We start from the raw sequence: 19,529 nt of genomic DNA on the forward strand, positions 1-19,529 counted from the left end.
AGCTGACATTTTTACCAATAATGTTTCTCGGTAAATTGGGAGACGATAATGTAAATGTAGTGTGTCGAAGGTGTAAAATGCGGACCGGATTTTAGGGAAACCGAAGCAAAAACTGGAATGGATTATGTAAATTGGTGCGCTGGAAAACCCGGACCGAATTTTTAAAAAACTGGATCGGAAGTCTGGATCGGAATTTTTCCCGTGTTCCGATCCGATACCGATGCGCATTTTTTTGCCCATATCGGTGTCCGATCCGATCCAAATATCGGATCGGGACATATATATACACATACTGTATATACACGAATAAAACTAAGGCAAAATTCATTTCATGTATTGCCTTTGTATTTGTACAGTGCCTTGCAAAAGTATTCGGCCCCCTTGAATCTTGCAACCTTTCGCCACATTTCAGGCTTCAAACATAAAGATATGAAATTTAATTTTAATGGCAAGAATCAACAACAAGTAGGACACAATCGTGAAGTGGAACAACATTTATTGGATAATTTAAACTTTTTTAACAAATAAAAAACTGAAAAGTGGGGCGTGCAATATTATTCGGCCCCTTTACTTTCAGTGCAGCAAACTTACTCCAGAAGTTCAGTGAGGATCTCTGAATGATCCAATGTTGTCCTAAATGACCGATGATGATAAATAGAATCCACCTGTGTGTAATCAAGTCTCCGTATAAATGCACCTGCTCTGTGATAGTCTCAGGGTTCTGTTTAAAGTGCAGAGAGCATTATGAAAACCAAGGAACACACCAGGCAGGTCCGAGATACTGTTGTGGAGAAGTTTAAAGCCGGATTTGGATACAAAAAGATTTCCCAAGCTTTAAACATCTCAAGGAGCACTGTGCAAGCCATCATATTGAAATGGAAGGAGCATCAGACCACTGCAAATCTACCAAGACCCGGCCGTCCTTCCAAACTTTCTTCTCAAACAAGGAGAAAACTGATCAGAGATGCAGCCAAGAGGCCCTAGATCACTCTGGATGAACTGCAGAGATATACAGCTGAGGTGGGAGAGTCTGTCCATAGGACAACAGTCAGTCGTACACTGCACAAATCTGGCCTTTATGGAAGAGTGGCAAGAAGAAAGCCATTTCTCAAAGATATCCATAAAAAGTCTCGTTTAAAGTTTGCCACAAGCCACCTGGGAGACATACCAAACATGTGGAAGAAGGTGCTCTGGTCAGATGAAACCAAAATTGAACTTTTTGGCCACAATGCAAAACGATATGTTTGGCGTAAAAGCAACACAGCTCATCACCCTGAACACACCATCCCCACTGTCAAACATGGTGGTGGCAGCATCATGGTTTGGGCCTGCTTTTCTTCAGCAGGGACAGGGGAGATGGTTAAAATTGACGGGAAGATGGATGCAGCCAAATACAGGAACATTCTGGAAGAAAACCTGTTGGTATCTGCACAGGACCTGAGACTGGGACGGAGATTTATCTTCCAACAGGACAATGATCCAAAACATAAAGCCAAATCTACAATGGAATGGTTAAAAAATAAACGTATCCAGGTGTTAGAATGGCCAAGTCAAAGTCCAGACCTGAATCCAATGGAGAATCTGTGGAAAGAGCTGAAGACTGCTGTTCACAAACACTCTCCATCCAACCTCACTGAGCTCGAGCTGTTTTGCAAGGAAGAATGGGCAAGAATGTCAGTCTCTCGATGTGCAAAACTGATAGAAACATACCCCAAGCGACTTGCAGCTGTAATTGGAGCAAAAGGTGGCGCTACAAAGTATTAACGCAAGGGGGCCGAATAATATTGCACGCCCCACTTTTCAGTTTTTTATTTGTTAAAAAGGTTTAAATTATCCCATAAATTTTGTTCCACTTCACGATTGTGTCCCACTTGTTGTTGATTCTTGACAAAAAATTAAAATTTTATATCTTTATGTTTGAAGCCTGAAATGTGGCGAAAGGTTGCAAGGTTCAAGGGGGCCAAATACTTTTGCAACGCACTGTATGTATTGCCTATCGTACCAATTAGTAAGGGTTCACTCTATTGTCATGCAATGTGTTAAAACTCGGGCTGTCAAACGATTAAAATTTTTTATCGAGTTAATTACGGCTTACAAATTAATTAATCGCAATTAATCGCAATTAAAACCATCTATAAAATATGCCATATTTTTCTGTAAATTATTGTTGGAATGGAAAGATAAGACACAAGATGGATATATATACATTCAACATGCGGTACATAACGACTGTATTTGTTTATTATAACAATAAATCAACAAGATGGCATTAACATTCTTAACATTCTGTTAAAGCGATCCATGGATAGAAAGACTTGTAGTTCTTAAAAGATAAATGTTAGTACAAGTTATAGAAATTTTATATTAAAACCCCTCTTAATGTTTTCGTTTTAATAAAATTTGTAAAATTTTCAATCAAAAAATAAACTAGTAGCCCGCCATTGTTGATGTCAATAATTACTTACAAATGCTCATGGGTGCTGAAGCCCATAAAATCAGTCGCACCCAAGCGCCAGCAGAGGGCAGCAAAAGTCCATAAAACACAATTAACAAGTGGGCAGTTCACTGTACTGTAATTTAAATCTGTCTGAGCGGGGCATGTGCGTTAATTGCGTCAAATATTTTAACGTGATTAATTTAAAAAAATAATTACCGCCCATTAATGCGATAATTTTGACAGCCCTAATTAAAACACGAAGAATGACATATGTTCCTCTGGCCAATATTAAACAAACTGTAAGAGGTACTGTCTGTTGCCATGACAAAAACTGAAGACAACATAAGAGTGGGAGATGAGAGGTTTGGGTGAAGTGTGAGTAAAAAGCATGTTCAATATGATCATTTGTTTTCTTGCTTTTCTCGGTGTACTTTATTTTCACTATTTGTACCATGTTATTGTTTTGTGTTCCGTCAATTTTGTTTGCATTTCCACATTACATTTGGAGTGATCATTTGAGCAAGTTGAAATGACTTACAGTCGGGCAAATAAGTATTTCGTCAACCACCAATTGTGCAAGTTCTCCTACTTGAAAAGATTAGAGAGGCCTGTAATTGTCAACTTGGGTAAACCTCAACCATGGGAGACAGGATGTGGACAAAAAAACAGAAAATCACATTGTTTGATTTTTAAAGAATTTATTTCAAAATTAGAGTGGAAAATAAGTATTTGGTCACCTAAAAACAAGCAAGATTTCTGTCAAAGAGGTCTAACTTCTTCTAACGAGGCTCCACTCGTTACCTGTATTAATGGCACTTGTTTTAACTCATTATCGGTATAAAAGACACCTGTCCACAACCTCAGTCAGTCACACTCCAAACTCCACTATGGCCAAGTCCGTGTTGCCCAACGACAGCCCCAAAACGTCACTGCTCTAGAGGAGATCTGCATGGAGGAATGGGCCAAAATACCAGCAACAGTGTGTGAAAAGCTTGTGAAGAGTTACAGAAAACCTTTGGCCTCTGTTGTTGCCATCAAAGGGTACATAACAAAGTATTGAGATGAACTTTTGGTATTGACGAAATACTTAATTTCCACCATGATTTGCAAATAAATTATTTAAAAATCAAACAATGTGATTTTCTGGTGTTTTTTTTTTTCCACATTCTGTCTCTCATGGTTGAGGTTTACCCATGTTGACAATTACAGGCCTCTCTAATATTTTCAAGTGGGAGAACTTGCACAATTAGTGGTTGACTAAATACTTATTTGTCCAACTGTAATTGAAGGACTTAATTAAAGGACCTAAATTGTTTTTTTTAAAAAAAAGTTTACCTTCGTTTATGTTTTCACTTTTTAAAAGTATTTTTAAAAAAAAGACTTTTAAATTTAGCATGACATATGTTAATTTTATATATTTTTTAAAAAAATTGTGTATGAAAAGTACATAAGCCAAAATGAAATGACAAAAATGAACAATTATAATTAAAAAAAAACAAAAAAACTTCACATACAAAAAAATAAAAGGGCGATGGTTATCTGGCTGGCTGGCTCTACCAATGATGTGGTCCCCCCCCCCCCCTTTTTTTTTTTTTCTTCAAGGATTTGGCAACCCTACTTCGTTGATATTGATCAGGTTACTTCATGTTTATGGGGGTATTTCTGTGTTACTTCATGTTGAAAAAAATACCTATTCTGATAGCAGCAGTAAACAATCACAACGCTACATAACAAGATAATCTCTCTACAAAGTCACTTTCTGCATAAAATCTATCATTGAAAAGCTAATTAAGGGTGTGGCTTCTATTTGTTTCCGTTTCAAATGATGAACATGCCTGGGACTAGGGTTTGGTCAGGGACCAACATTTGCATACCACTTGAATTTAAATCACCTCCCGGATTGTCAGTACCTGCCATGCAAAACTTGTAGAGGACCAGTTTACATACGCTTGAAATGAACACAGGTGCACTCCGGTCAACAATTGTTTATCACCCCGGCACATTCTCAAAAGGTTATTAAAATGAGTACCCAGATATTTCTTTATTGGCTAGTAGACAGTTTTAGGGTTTGATGTTGAGACAAAATAATGGATTGTCTTTAACAGATCTATTGCTGAACACTAGAAAAAAAAACCTCCAGGATGCCCCGGTCTTTCCTTGTGAAAAAGAAATGTGCTGCTTACCGAGCGTACCAGCCGAAGAGATCAGAGCGGACTAAGTGGAGAGAGAATGATGTGGACGGTAAGATTTTCATGAGATTATTAAATCAAACGCATGGATCATGACATGTTCGATATGTGGAATTATGACTTCTTCATTGTACCCCTATAGTGACTAACGAGAAGCAAACATGGAGTGTTGATACTCCAAAGTGTGCCACGGTACCTCATCTCCGATGCACTTTAGAATGCGGGACAGCAACTCAATTGAAATTTCCAACGCCTTTGTCAAAATCCAAAGAAACGGTTGCCGACCACAAGCAGGTGACATCCACGCAAATGCTTCCGAGCTCCTTTTATGATCCCACAACAATGTTGCAACTTGGCAAAGTAAAGGTGAGGTCATGATTATCTCATGTGGGTCATTTTTTTTTTAATAGGGTGCCATTTGTGCACCAAGTATAAATGATGCTGTGTTTCCACTGAAGTTGGACAAATTCAACTCATTTTTTGAGCATTATTAATTGCCTTCCACAGGCTCCTAAATTCTATATTTTTAAATTGAATTTACTTTTGGTAAAAGGTTGTTGTGGAATTTTGCTGTCCCCTGTGTGTTTCATTCATGTTCAGTCTAAGAAATAACTACTACAGACAAGGGCGTAGGTTTGGTCTCAATATTGGTAGGGACGATATAACAGCATAACTTGCATGTACACTTTTTGCTGGGGATGGGACATTAATAAGATCAAACAAATTGTGTGAACAGGGGTCAGGGCTGCATTTCTCACCAATATGAACCTAATTAATTGATAGGCTAAATGATTATTGCAAAATAAATCTGTATTGACTGAAACTAACTTTCACACTGTAAATTTGAACTATAACGTCTTATCTGATCATTTTTCATAAATCTGGTCGAATAAGTTTCTCCATCTTGTTTTGAGTGTTAAAGGCTAGTTAACAGATTAATGCGTCAGATTCCTCCTCTTACTTTAAGTAAATATTACTACAGTTTGTGTTCGTAAAGCCCATACATCTAAAAGTTGGTAATTTTTTACCTAAATCAAGAAAAAAAATGCTTTCAAATAATGTTTTCAATAAGATATATTCTTGAATTAAGAACATTTCTGACAAACGAGTTTTTTTTTTTTTTTTTTTTACTTTTTTGCCTAAAATAAGTCTGTTAAGCTTATTTTCAGCTAGCTATTTTATTTCAACAAATCGGAGTAAAATTCTTGAAGCACTGGCAGACAATTTCACTTATTTTTAGTAGATTTACACTGAAAGCAAGGGAAGGTTTTTTGGGGGGCGGGGTGCAGTACATATGTATTGGTTTAGGTGGTACATCCTTTGATTCATACCTTTGTTTTAAAAAACTAAAACATTTTGAAAACTTCCAGAATAAGTGTCTCGATTTTTAAAGCAAATTTAAATTGCAATATCCGAACACAAATTATGTTAACAATCATACACAAGAAATACAAACTTGTTAAGCATCTCTCAACTATCCAGGATTGCAAAAAATAAATGGTTCTGCGCATGTGCATAATGTTAAAAATGGCCGCAAATGGCAGCGGTTCCAAAGTCAACACTACAAACTTTCAATAAAGGAATATTTACTTGCATTTGGTCATGGACGGACATACAGGAAACTGTCAGAGAAGTTCACGTTTGAACTCCGAGACAAGTATCAAGAAATAGCCTAAATGAGAGAAATGAATCAAACTCAGCTAAGGATTGCCTGATTTGAAGACTTAATAAACAAGATATATGTATATCAAGGGTACAAATGGTGTGTTCCAGCCAGGAGCTGTGACCACGCAGAAGTACAGTGAGACAAAGTGAGCCAAGTTCCTATACACTATTGAAAGGGCGTTACCTAAGGATGCTAACCGTGAAACAGAAGTGAAACTTATTACAGCACAACCTGGGGATTTTCCACTAAAAAACATCCTGAGTTATGACCTTGGAAACTAGCTGTAGCTGGTACAAGAGGGTGTAAAATCAGATAAGGCAGTCGACAGAAACTCTTTATATTTTGTTGTAAGAAATACATGTGGATAGAGTCTCACAAATGAATATAGCATCACAGCAGTTATGTGCTTTATAAAGCATGAATAAAATATTCTTTCACAGAAGCATCTCCTCTGACACATGCTGCCATGTGGCTGCACACGCACACAACTCAACTGCACGCCGCTTTCTCACCGATAACGTCTTCGCCGTGTCTTTAAGCATTTAATTATGTCATATTCATGTTGCACATTAACGAGGGGTATTCAAAAAGTAATGCACCCAACTTTATTATGTACAAACAAATTATAATAGCAACATGTATTATACATCAAAAGAAAGGTACAAGTGTGAGGATTACATTTTTACTTCTCCACATAGTCTCCACCTCTCTCAAGAGCTGCAGTCCACCTATGAACAAGGGCATGTATACCAGTGTTGTAGAACTCTAAGCAAATTCTTAACAGCAGTTTTCACTTCATTGTCATTGCCATATCGGTTGCCCCGGTGTCCTTCTTTCATTGGACCAAAGAGGAGGTAGTCTGACGGTGCCAAATCAGGAGAGTATGGCGGATGTGGTATCACAGTCCATCCAAATGAAGTGATGACCTCCATGGTCCTGATGCTTGTGTGAGGACGTGCATTGTCATGCTGGAGGAGCACATTTGCCATGTCCAAGTTGGGCCGAACAAGTCGAATTCTTGCTTTGAGCTTCCTAAGAGTCTCAATGTATACCTCAGAGTTAATGGTTTCCCCCTTCGGCAAAAAATCCACAAGGATTACACCTTGAGAATCCCAAAAAACGGTGGCCATAATTTTGCCAGCTGACTTTTGGGTCAACTTTTTGTTCCGTGGTGAATTTGGGTGACGCCATTCCACTGATCTCCTTTTAGATTCAGGTTCAAAATGGTATACCCATGTTTCATCTCCAGTAATGAGGGATCAGGGGTCAGAGGGGTTTCTCCCTCTGCAACAAGGAATTCGATTACAGCTCTTTGTTTCTGACGAGCTTCAAGAGGGGCAGCCATTTTGGAAGCTAGTTTAAGCTTTAAAAATCTGAAAATAAGAAAAACACATATAACACTCACAAAAAGGTGTGTCCTATCATGTTTGTGCCAAATATAAACAAGATTGGTAAAATCCTGTACGAGCAATGCACTTGAGTGCATTACTTTTTGAATGCCCCTCATATGTTTATGATGGAGCTTGTTTATTTAGCACCTTTGGATAACATTGAGAGTCCAACTGAATGTAAAAAAGTGCTTAAATCACCACCATGAAAGCTTCGAGAAAAATGGGTGAAAAATGTGACACCGGCTGTGAAAGCATGGGGGGGTCATCAGTCACTCAAACTTGCATTTGAAGGGGAAAAAATGAACTGGCCCATTTAGCGAGTGAAAAGGGGTCAATGTAAGTCTGAACATATTAAAAGTACTGTAATCCACTTAATAATGGTAAGGTTAATTCTATCCTCACAACATGGGAAGTCAATCTAAATAATTGAAGTCATTATATAATGCAAATAAGTTTGCTTAAAAGTTGGTGGGGACAATTTGAGCATCCTGAAAAGTTGGTATTGTTATGTCCCTACAGTCCCTATGCAAACCTACGCCCTTGAATACAAGTAGAAACAATTCCAAAATAATTACTATGATAGTATTTAATCATGTGTAGTTGTTAAATTAAATTATTTAAATTTTTTTTTTTTTTTTTAAAAAAAGGTTTTTCTGTGTCATCCCAGTGTGATTGTCCACTCTGTTATGTTGTATTAGTGTCCCTTTATGAAAATTCCCCATTTATCAATGACATCACTCCTCTGAGATAACATCACACCAGTGGCGGGAAATTCAACTGTGGTAAGCAATTTCATTTTTTATGAAACAAAAAAATCCAAATCAGATTTAGCAATTTTGAAGTACGTTCATTGTGGTTGATCATAACGTGTCCACTCTGTTAAGTTATATATCAGAAAAATGAACTGAATCATTTCAAAAGGTTCATTTGTATAATTATAAAGTTCTCATCAAGTATCAAGTCATGCTAGCTATTAAGCTAGCAAGACTGGGCTGAGAGCTAACTTTAGCACGAAATATCCACTCTGTTAGTGGTATGTCCAAATGGCACCCTATTATAAAATGACCCAGGTAATACGTATAGTCATTTTCAATAAAAGGAGCAAAAGTGATGGAAAATGAATGAAACGTGCTGTATTAATGAAGAGATGTGTGTCATTTTACCAGTCTCAACTCCACAACTTTCCTGGTGCCGGCAGCTTTGTCTGTTCAGTGTGCCACAAGATGTTCCCCCTGCAGCGCATACTGATTCGACATATGAAGTGCCACAGCTTGGTAAAGAGGCATCGTTGTCAGTTTTGTGGCAAGGGATTTAACGATACTTTTGACCTCAAAAGGCATATGCGAACACACACGGGTGAGGAATAACAATTGATCGTTGTTGCATACAAATCATTTACCATCACTTCAGAGCACACACTGTTCTTTTTCCAATATAATCACATATTTTGCAAAGGACAAAAAAAAAACAAAAAAAAAAACATCGGAAATTGAAAGGGAGTGGGGGTATAATTACGACGCAGTATTAGCGCTAAAGAAAAAAAATATGACTACGAGATACCTCCATGAAGATGGCCCCTCATCTGACACAAATTAATAGAAAAATGATGTCATTCGTTTTTGCTGGGTTTGTGTTTGTTTATGTTGAATTTTTTTGTGTGTGAAAAATTTCAATGTAAACTTGTGCAATTATTGAAGATTTAACCACGGCCATCTCCCCAGTGCCTTTGCCTGACATGCAGCCTCATATCATCAAGGACTGAGGGAATTTTGATGTTTTCTTCAGGCAGTCATCTTTGTAAATCTTACTGGAACAGCACCAAACCAAAGTTCCAGCATCATCACCTTGTCCAATGCTGATTCTTGACTCTTGACACCTTGTCCAATGCAGATTCTTGACTCTTGACAAGGCGATGATGCTGGAGCTTTGTTTTGGTGCTGTTCCTGTGAGATTTACAAAGATGACTGCCTGAAGAAAACATCAAAATTCCCTCAATCCTTGATGATATGAGGCTGCATGTCAGGCAAAGGCATCATGGAGATGGCTGTGGTTAAATCTTCAATAAATGCACAAGTTTACATTAAAATTTTAGACAGCTTTTTTATCCCTTCAATTGAAAATATGTTTGTCATTTTCCAAGATGACAATGCATCATGCCACAGAGCTAAAACTGTTAAAGCATTCCTTGGAGAAAGACTCATCCAGTCAATGTCATGGCCTGTAAATAGCGCAGATCTCAACCCTCTTGAAAACCTGTGGTGGAAATAGAAAAAAATGGTCCACAGCATGGCTTCGACCTGCAAGGATGATCTGGCAACTGCAATCAAAGAGAGTTGGCACCAAATTGATGATGAAGAATGCTCATCAATACCATGCCTCAGAGACTGGAAGCTGTCATAAAAGCCAGAGGTGGTGCTACTAAATACTAGAGATGTGTTTTGATTGTTATTTCTTTGTTTTTTTTCTCATGATTCCATTTTTTTTTTCCTTAGAATGGAGTGATTCCATATATCTTTCCCTGCACTTTCTCTATAAAAGTAACATTTACTGACCACCAAAATGTTTGTTTTATTCATTTCTTTTAGTGTTTCTGAATGCTAAAGAGTTGCACTTTTGAAATAATTCATTATTTTTTCAAGCTTTTTATCTGAGATTGTTCTACATGATAAAATGTCTGAGTGAGTGCTCATCCGAGACTGGTGATTCCATACTTTTTATTGGGGTTGTATATATCCATTAAACTATAGCAGCACAAACAAAACTTTACAGCGCAAACGAATGGCACAATTTTGGGTCCTTTTAGCAATAAATAGGGGGGCTGCGTGACGTCATCAATTGATACGAATACCTCAATATCTCAAAACCCAAAAGTTTTACAGCACTTAAGTAGCACAAACGATTAAAACAAATTTTAGCCATTTTTAATCAAAATGGGGGGGGGGGGGGGGGGGGCTGATTGACCTCAGATTTACCTATAAAATAGTCAATAATGGTAGCAGCACAAACAAACAAAAAAAACAGCGCAAACCTAGCACAAATGAATGACATACATTTTTTATAAATTTGCATCTGATGGGGGGCCAACTTCACAGAGGTCTACGAGATTGTGTAGATGACAAGTCATACTATTAGTACAAGAATGAAGCCGTACTGCTAGTACGAGAAAAAATGTATTGTTAGCAGTGTTGCCAGATTGGGCTTTTTCCAAAGACTCCAGAGACTAAAATTTGGGCTACTTTTGACAAAATTTGTTGTTCAACTTGTATAGTATGCCTACACCTTGAAGTTCAGCTACAGTACAGTACATTGCTTTCTTAAAGTAGCAGCATCCTCTTGCCTCCCTTGACCATACGGGTAGTCCCCGGGTTACGATGTACCAGACGTACGTGACTTCGACTTTGCGACGCTGGAGTCTAGTCCGCCATTTTGTCTCCAGTAAGGTTTTTTTTGTGGTTTTTGTTTTTTAAAACGTAAACAGTACCTTATTGTATCTCACTGTATATTATTTTGCACTTAATTTTATTAATATGACCATTCTGCCCTTTGGTGAAATGGGTATTTGATTTTAGTGTTTTTTGTTTTGTAATTGAAGGAATCTGACCTTTTAGCCAGATTGTCGGAATCACGCCAGCCGAACTGCTGGACCCTCGCTGGCGCAGCTCCAACGACCTGGGCCGGCGAGACTCCGAGATCCTGGTCAAACGACCAAACTCCGCGCGTTCACTTTAGTCTTAACCCCTTGTACTGACTATTTTGAAAGCTGGAAAAAGGCTTCGAAGCACAAGTTGGCCAAATATTCAGGTCAACTTGATCAAACGACAAGGCGAAACAGACTCAGGCGAGGAGCCAGACTCGTTCCAAGGTCACCACATCACAAGTAAACAAAAGGTTCCCGGGAAAATGACAACCATTAGTTACACATTCAATCTTTTTGAAGGCTCTCACGGGGCTGGCTTTGGGTAGAAGAAGGGTGTGCTTGGGCGTTGTTTAGGATTATTGTCTGTTTGTGGATTGGGCAGTAGGATTTGGGAATTACTGTTGTCAAGGCAACGACGGTTGTGGATTTTGCCACCTCAGCGTCCAAGGGGCTCTTGGAGAACTGAGTTGGTGGTACAGACGTGGGCTTGTAGATGTCTTGCCTCGTCAGCGTCAATCTTGCTCAGTCAGTTGGGCTTCCGTGATAAGAAGGCTTCATGTATCTCTTATGCCTTATATTCTGCTTGTTTTCCTTAAACATATATAAGTGCTATTTATTTTATATTGAATGAGTTGAAGTAATACAAACAGTAAATACAAGAAACGATACTATTCCCTGATTGATCATATTAACTCATTCACTCCCAGCCATTTTCACCAGAGCAAGGCCTTCGCTCCCAGACGTTTTTTCTGGAGTTTGACTGATTTTGCGAGGCCCACAGAAAATTCTGTTCTATTGCTGTATAAACGTGGAACCCACCAAAAGAAAGATTAGACTCTCTTCTTTCAGCAGAAAAAAAAGTAAGTTCGTATCTTTTTCTATTCTTCAGAAATCAGCATTAGAAAATAGCTTAGTTTGAGCAATTTTCCAATTTCTGATGAAAAAACGGAGAAAATTAGCTTTTTGTAAATGCATACATTTCAAACATAAGTTTGATTTTAACAAAGCTATTTTTTGCATTAGTTACATTCCAAACATCTGAATAATGTTTTCCTTTTACAAAATACCATGAACAACCAGACAAATAGAGCTTTTGATAGCAAAGTCACAATTTATTCATACACGACTACTGAGAGATGACGGTTTGTCCCTGAGAGGACGCCGTTGTCGCCACGTAAGCCGTGGAAACTTTTCCCTCACCGTTGTCTGTCTCACAAAGATGGATTATTTTTGCGTTTTTGCGGGGTCTGCTTGGCGAGCCGCTCCACGGGGGCTCTCACTCGTTTTGCGCGGTCGTCCAGCGCCTGGCGTCCCAGGCGTCCTCTCGTTGTTCTGTTCGGTCGGAGCACCGCCTGGCATCAAACTGCCAGCGCTCTGACCATGCTGCCCGGCCGTTCACTGCTGTTGAATCGGGTTGCCTGGTCTTACAAAATGCGCTACTGCCCTCCAGTGGCCAGTTTTATAGCTTTAAAATAGGTTTGGAGCGTTGTTCTTTGTTTCTCAGATACAGCGGAGGCTATAGCTATATGCTTCTTATAAAAAAATAAATAAATAAAAAACCCGCAAAAGACGTATAAATACGTTTTTGGGACAGTGAAGCATTTAAAAATAGAACGTTTTAATACGTTTCTGGGAGCAAATGAGTTAAGTGTGTTAGAGTAATACAAGCAGTCGATCAGTAAATACGAGAAAAGACACTATTCCCTTCAGGATGCATGATATATTTTGGCACAGCAAGAATAGAGCAGGTAGTACGCATGCAAGTAAGAGTGCATGTACACATGAAGAGGAGCGCATGCGCAAACATGAGGAAGAGCGCATTTGCACCCACGAAGACGTCACGCAGCCGAGTGGGAAAGAGAGGAGGGAAACATTACAGCTTAGCTCGCTGTCTGGCTAGGATTTAGTTCCGATGTCCCAGCGAGAAAAGTACAATGACATGTAATACATGTTTTTGGATAGTTATTTTGAGATTTAGAGGTGTATTTTGTAGTACTTTAAGGGTTCATTCCAATTTATGGGGAAATTCGGGTTACGTCGCCAGCGTAGGAATGGAACTCGTTCGTAACCAGGGGACTACCTGTATTGTAGCTGGTATTTCAGCTCCTCACAGGGCGTGGAGTGTGATTATTTTGTTGGACTCAAATTCAACAAAATAATTCTAAAAATGACATAATTTTAAAATTGGTTTGATGCAAATTTTAAAAAAGACATTATAATACGTTTTTTTGTGCTTGTGTTTTTTTTTTTTTTTTTTTTGCCTTGTTGCATAATCTGGTTTGTTTCGAATTATGACAGGTGGATTTGCTTCTGCTTTTGACACAGATCTAAAAAAAAATTTTTTTTACCCAGGATTCACTTCGAAATGGCGCAGGAAAATATCAGTTGTACTTTGACAGTGATTTTTATGGACAAACAAGTATTTAGACGTGTAATCAATCATTCATGATTGTGTTTATTAAAATGAAAATAATATAACAGTTCTAACCTCTTTTTTTTTTAGAAGAACTCCATCTTCCATTATGCTCATTGGTGAAACTGCATGATTCCTCTCTACAATGTGTCTCCTACTGTTGATTTCTTTATTTTCTGGTTATAATCTCAAATTATAGATTGAGTTGTGTAAGAAAAACTTCTCATCTTGAAAGGGAGGTTATCATTTAGGCTTTTTCTCGAACTAGGTGTTGTTGTTTTTTTTGTGTGTGTGTCTTCCCGATCTGGCAACCCGACTATTTAGTTTGAGTTTAAAGTCGTACTAATAGTACGAGAATAGTCTTATTATTACGTACAGCTAATGTATCTGAATGAGCTGCTACGTACTTTACGTACTTTACGTAGCACTTCGCCACACCCCCCTAAAATAAACAATATTGAGAACATCAAGAATAAGGAAATCCTTCATGCTTTGGCTCATCCACATCAAATTATAATCAATAGAATGATTTATACTAATTCTTTGTTGTAGCTCCTGTCTAAAGTAAGGGAACTTAAGTAATTTTACGTACGTAACATAATTGTCAATTTAAACAATATTGTGCTTTTATTTTGGAATCCCTTTCATTCTTCTGGAAATTCTTCATCTTTTGGCCAATCTACATCAAATTATAATCAGATGAGTGAATTTGTGAAATACTGTAAAAAGACAATAGTCACATCGAATGAATGTTTAGGCGTTGTGAAAAAGTTCTACTTTCATTTCAGAGGGTTAGGAAGTCTGTATGTCTGTATGTCATGATTTACATAAAATAACACTATGCTCAATTTTTCCCATCCACCGGGAATCTGAGAATTGCATGTGTGTACCTGCTATTGTATTTTGGCATCTTGCATACTAGTCTTTGTTCAAGAAACAAAAACAGAAAGATACATGTCACAATAGTTTAGTTACATGAGTACAGATAAAAACGGTGTTTGAAGTTTCATTTGGCTGTAAGGAGTTGGTATACATTAGAGCGTAATTTTAAATTTGAGCAGTTAACACTAAAATAAAGTCAGTGTTTTAAGTTTCAAGTAGTGCAGCGGAAGGGCAAAATATTTGTATTCCCCACACATAGCACACAAATTCATGAAAACATTCTACTCGTGCAAATAAAAGTTTTAACTTCCTTCCCCTCGACGGCAGGTATACGACCCTACAAGTGTGAGCTTTGCGAGAAGGCCTTCACACAACGTTGCTCACTGGAGTCTCACCTGAGGAAGATTCACAGCATTCACCAACAATACGCCTACCGCCAGAGGCGATCCAAAATCTTTGTGTGTGAAGATTGCGGTTACACGGCAAGTTGCCCAAATGAGTACTACATGCATTTGAGACTAAGCCATCCCAGCAGCCCTGCTCTCCGCAGGTACTATCGCCACAAGGCACAAAACAACAGCTATTTTCTGTCTGAAAATGCCAAAGCAAGCCCTTATTTGATGTATTCAGCATTTTTTTTGTAAAGCCCCTTTATGTACAGGTTGTTTATATGCTGGTTTACAAACCCCAATTCTGACAATGTTGTATACAACATCAAGTAGAATATAAGCATATTTTGCAATGGCACATTGTAATCCAATTTGTTATTGTATTCATCTCTTTAGTTTTACTAATCTTTAATACTTGCTTCACTTTGACTCACATTTAGTTTGATCATATACTGTTTAAATTTAAAATTTTTAATCGAGTTACTCACAGCTTAAAAATATCGTAGTTAATTGCAATTCAAACAATCTAAAATATGCCATATTTTTCTGAAAAATATTATTGGAATGGAAGGATAAGACGGATATATACATTTAACATACTGTACATAAATACTGTATTTGTTTATTATAACAATAAATCCACAAGATTGCATTAACATTATTAACATTTTTTCTGTTAAAGGGATCCACGCTCCACAGATAGAAAGCCTTGTACTTCTTAAAAGATAAATGTTAGTACAAGTTATAGTAATTTTACATTAAAACCCCTCTTAATGTTTTCGTTTTAATACAATTTGTAAAATTTTCAATCTAAATATCCCTGCCGTTCTTCCACAGTGTCTTTAACTATGTAAGGTAGTAATTGAAATACACCACAATGTGTCAATAGCGAGTTTTAAATGACTTAGAAATCAAGCCAATGAGTGTGTTTTGTCCCGACTGACGCCGTAGTTCCTCGTTTACTGGTCCATCCACAGTCATTTGAGGGCTGGCTTCACAACGTACGAGACCTCTGATAGTTTGTATATTGTGACTAAATATTGCCATCCAGTGTATTTGTTGAGCTAAACAAAATATTTGAATAGAGTTTGACCAAAGTCTGAGTAAGTTCTATGTGTATTTTGCATAGCGATTTTGATTGTGAATTAACTTTTTTTTTTGAGAGATGGGAATATTATTTTTGTTGTGCTTTCAATAAATGATAGTTATATTTGTTGTGAAGGAGTTGCCAATAAACGGCACGGTCGAATAAACGCCTGTGTCCACTCGCCTTTCTCTGCCTCTTAGCTGTCAATGTGCAAAAAAATGACGTCATTGTAATCTGTTTGAGGCAATGCATGAGCGGGTCATTCCGCGCATGTGTTAAATGCGTCAAATATTTTAACGTGATTAATTTAAAAAATTATTTAACGCCTGTTAACGCGATAAATTTGACAGCACTAGTTTAAATGTTTAGTTTTATTCACGCATCATGTTAGGCTAGGTTCATAGTGCAGGTGTTAATGCACGGATCAAATTTTTTCGTGTTTTTCTGACTCGAGTGAGGCGTTAACTTGATGTCTGAACGGGACAAGTCGCATAGAAGTGGACCATTTCAAATCCAATCTGGGCCACAATTTTCCAGAATGTCGTGGTGGTCTGAATTGTCAAGTCCCCCAAATCGGAATTGATGCAGCAATTGCATCAGCAAAGAGCGAGAGAGCCAGGGTGTTACGGTAGCGGTGCAGCTGTGCGTTAGCGCCTAGCTTGCCTTGAACACGGCTTTTGGGGAAGGGTCAGGCTTGACAACAGTCATGAAAAAATAAAAATGGGTTGAGGATAAGCCTGAGAATAATCAGTTTTCTCTCTGCTCTACATGAGCAATATTTCAAGATTGTTTACACGGCTAAGAGTCGGGGCAAACTGTCCGTAAGTGTGTGTTACATAATCGGACAGTGCGTGCATGCTATATATGAACGGTGTGAACGTAGCATAAGTGTTTACACATTTATCTGGCCATTGTATTTGTTAGAAAACTGGGCCCCCAACTAAAAGCTTTAAAAAGTTGCTTTGAAGTGTCCTTTTAGCACATCTAAGGCAAGGTTCATACATCCGGTCTTCATGCACAAATCCCATTTTTATTCGTATGTTTTTTTTGGCGTGCCCGTTCAGACTGCCTTTGTCCATTGAGACCGTTCAAGTATCACGCATGCTCACTAATTCGCAGTCAGATGCGCTAACGAAAATGACCCGCATGCGCAGGAGCATCAAAACAAATACCACACATGCTGGCTCAACACCATTCAATGGTGATCATATTTTGATTTCCAAAAAGAGGACACAAACAACAGACATAAATAATCCCCATTTAATCTTATATTGAAAGTTTATGTGCATCGATAGCACTGTCTGTGCATGACACACACACATACGGACATTTTCAGGCTTAGCCTCAACCCATTTTTATTTTTTAATGACTGTTGCCCAAAAGCCGTGTTGAAGGCGAGCTAGGCGCTAACGTACAGCTACACCGCTACAGTGGTGTGCCGTCTCTCTCGCTCTTTGATGACGTAATCGCTGTATAAATTCCGATTTGGGAGACTTGCCAGTTCAGACCACCGCGACGCTCTGGAAAAATGTGGCCCAGGTCGGATTTAAAGAGCATATGAAAGTGACCCAGATCAGATTTGAAATGGTCCACTTCTATGCGATTTGTCCCGTTCAGACCGTCAAGTTAATGGCTCACTCGAGTCGGAAAAACACGAAAAAATCGGATTCGTACATTAAGACCTTTAGTGATTACATTCGACTTTTGACCCCAGGCCCAAGATGTTTTCTTGCTCTTTCTTCCCCCCAGTTTGTGAACTGATAAAAGCAGAATCCAGTAAACTTATGTTTGGAGTTAAGGGAGCAATGTGTAAAATTTGGACTTTAATTATTCAATAAATGACTCTAATGTTTCAATAGACATTAAAGAAATGTTTTTTGGGTAAATACTTCTAACCTGGTCAATCCGAAATGTTCCGTTTTTTTTTTTGTGTGTGTGTGTGTGGGTGTGTGTTCAATGTATTTACCGTAAATTCCGGACTATAAGCCGCTACTTTTTCCCCCCTCCCTCAGTATCCTGCGGCTTATAGTCCAGCGCGGCTTATTTGTTGATTTATTACCTTGGTCTTTCCTATGGAAAGAACAAGGTATTGTTATTCTGCAACTTTATTCGCCTTATTATTACCTTGGTCTTTCTGAAAGAAAGAACAAGGTATTGTTATTGTGCAACTTTATTACCTTGGTCTTTCCAAAGGAAAGAACAAGGTAATGATATTCTACAACTTTATTGTACTTATTATTACCTTGGTCTTTCTGAAAGAAAGAACAAGGTATTGTTATTGTGCAACTTTATTGTACTTATTATTTATTCATCTTATTCTCCGCGTTTTTTTGAGCCAACGCACAGCCCAAACCGTAGCACCGATCGGCACAGTTCAAGTATCGGCACGACCGGAATTTTCGCGTGACGATGGGAATTTTTCAAACCGCCACGAAAAATTTTCCGTTCGCCCGTAAACGGCAATTTTCCGAAAAATAAAAAAAGTTTCAAAATGTATCTAGTCCTACAATTTTTGACCAAATCACATAATTTGGGCATCAAAAATTCCGGGACGGTGAGGGGCATAAAAGTTGTATACAGAATTTGGCAAAAATTTACGGTTCCCCGGAAATTTGCCAAAAACTTTCCTATTCATTTTGAATGGAAAAAAAACGCGCGCTTCACAGCCCGAACCGTTAGACCGATCGGCACCGTTCAAGTATCGGCACGACCGGAATTTTCGCGTGACACAGGAAACTTTACAAATGGCCCTGAAAATTTTTCCGTTCGTCCGTAAACGGCAATTTTCCGTGAAAAAAAAAAAAGTTTCAAAATGTATCTAGTCCTACAATTTTTGACCAAATCACATAATTTGGGCATCAAAAATTCCGGGACGGTGAGGGGCATAAAAGTTGTATACAGAATTTGGAAAAAAATTACGCTTCCTCGGAAATTTGCCAAAAATTATCCCATTCATTTCGAATGGGAAAAGTCCCATTCACTTCCAATGGGATTTCCAATGGAATTTACATTGCATTGATGCCATTGACGGCCATGCATGTCGAATCTACTGATGCCAATGTACTTGGATTCAATTGATTATATGGATGTCGATGCCATTGACTGCCATGGACGTCCAAAATTTTTCCCATTCATTTTCAATGGGGAAAAAACAAAATTAGCCCAAATCAACAGAAAATGACCAGATATCAATAGGACGTGTCCCCCAAACTTCCCCAATTCCATTGACGCTTATGAAGGGTGCCGCCATTGACTTACATGGACGTCCAAAATTTTTCCCATTCATTTTCAATGGGGAAAAAACTAAATTTCTCCAAATCAACAGAAAATGACCAGATATCAATAGGACGTATATCCCAAACGTCCCCAATTCCATTGACGCTTATGGGGGGTGCTGCCATTGACGTCCATGGACGTCCAAAATTTTACCCATTCATT

General features: G+C 38.2%; 1 protein-coding gene across 1 annotated transcript; it reads left to right on the top strand.

The window, feature by feature from the left end:
* The first annotated feature begins 4,545 nt into the window (after positions 1-4,545).
* zgc:171929 (uncharacterized protein LOC100124596 homolog) lies at positions 4,546-15,259 on the top strand. Its single transcript, XM_057820034.1, has 4 exons — positions 4,546-4,678; positions 4,769-4,992; positions 8,850-9,039; positions 14,943-15,259. Exons 1-4 carry the CDS (start codon positions 4,579-4,581, stop codon positions 15,257-15,259), a joined length of 831 nt encoding a protein of 276 aa, XP_057676017.1. The 5' UTR covers positions 4,546-4,578.
* Positions 15,260-19,529: the final 4,270 nt, after the last annotated feature.

The sequence above is a fragment of the Corythoichthys intestinalis genome, chromosome 18 (genome assembly GCF_030265065.1).
Source record: "Corythoichthys intestinalis isolate RoL2023-P3 chromosome 18, ASM3026506v1, whole genome shotgun sequence".
Lineage (NCBI taxonomy): Eukaryota > Metazoa > Chordata > Actinopteri > Syngnathiformes > Syngnathidae > Corythoichthys > Corythoichthys intestinalis.

Coding starts and splice junctions, on each gene's coding strand:
- zgc:171929 (XM_057820034.1), top strand. CDS start 4,579: ATGCCCCGGTCTTTCCTTGTGAAAAAGAAATGTGCTGCTTACCGAGCG. Junction 4,679..4,768: donor GAGAGAGAATGATGTGGACG/GTAAGATTTTCA, acceptor GTACCCCTATAG/TGACTAACGAGAAGCAAACA. Junction 4,993..8,849: donor TGCAACTTGGCAAAGTAAAG/GTGAGGTCATGA, acceptor TCATTTTACCAG/TCTCAACTCCACAACTTTCC.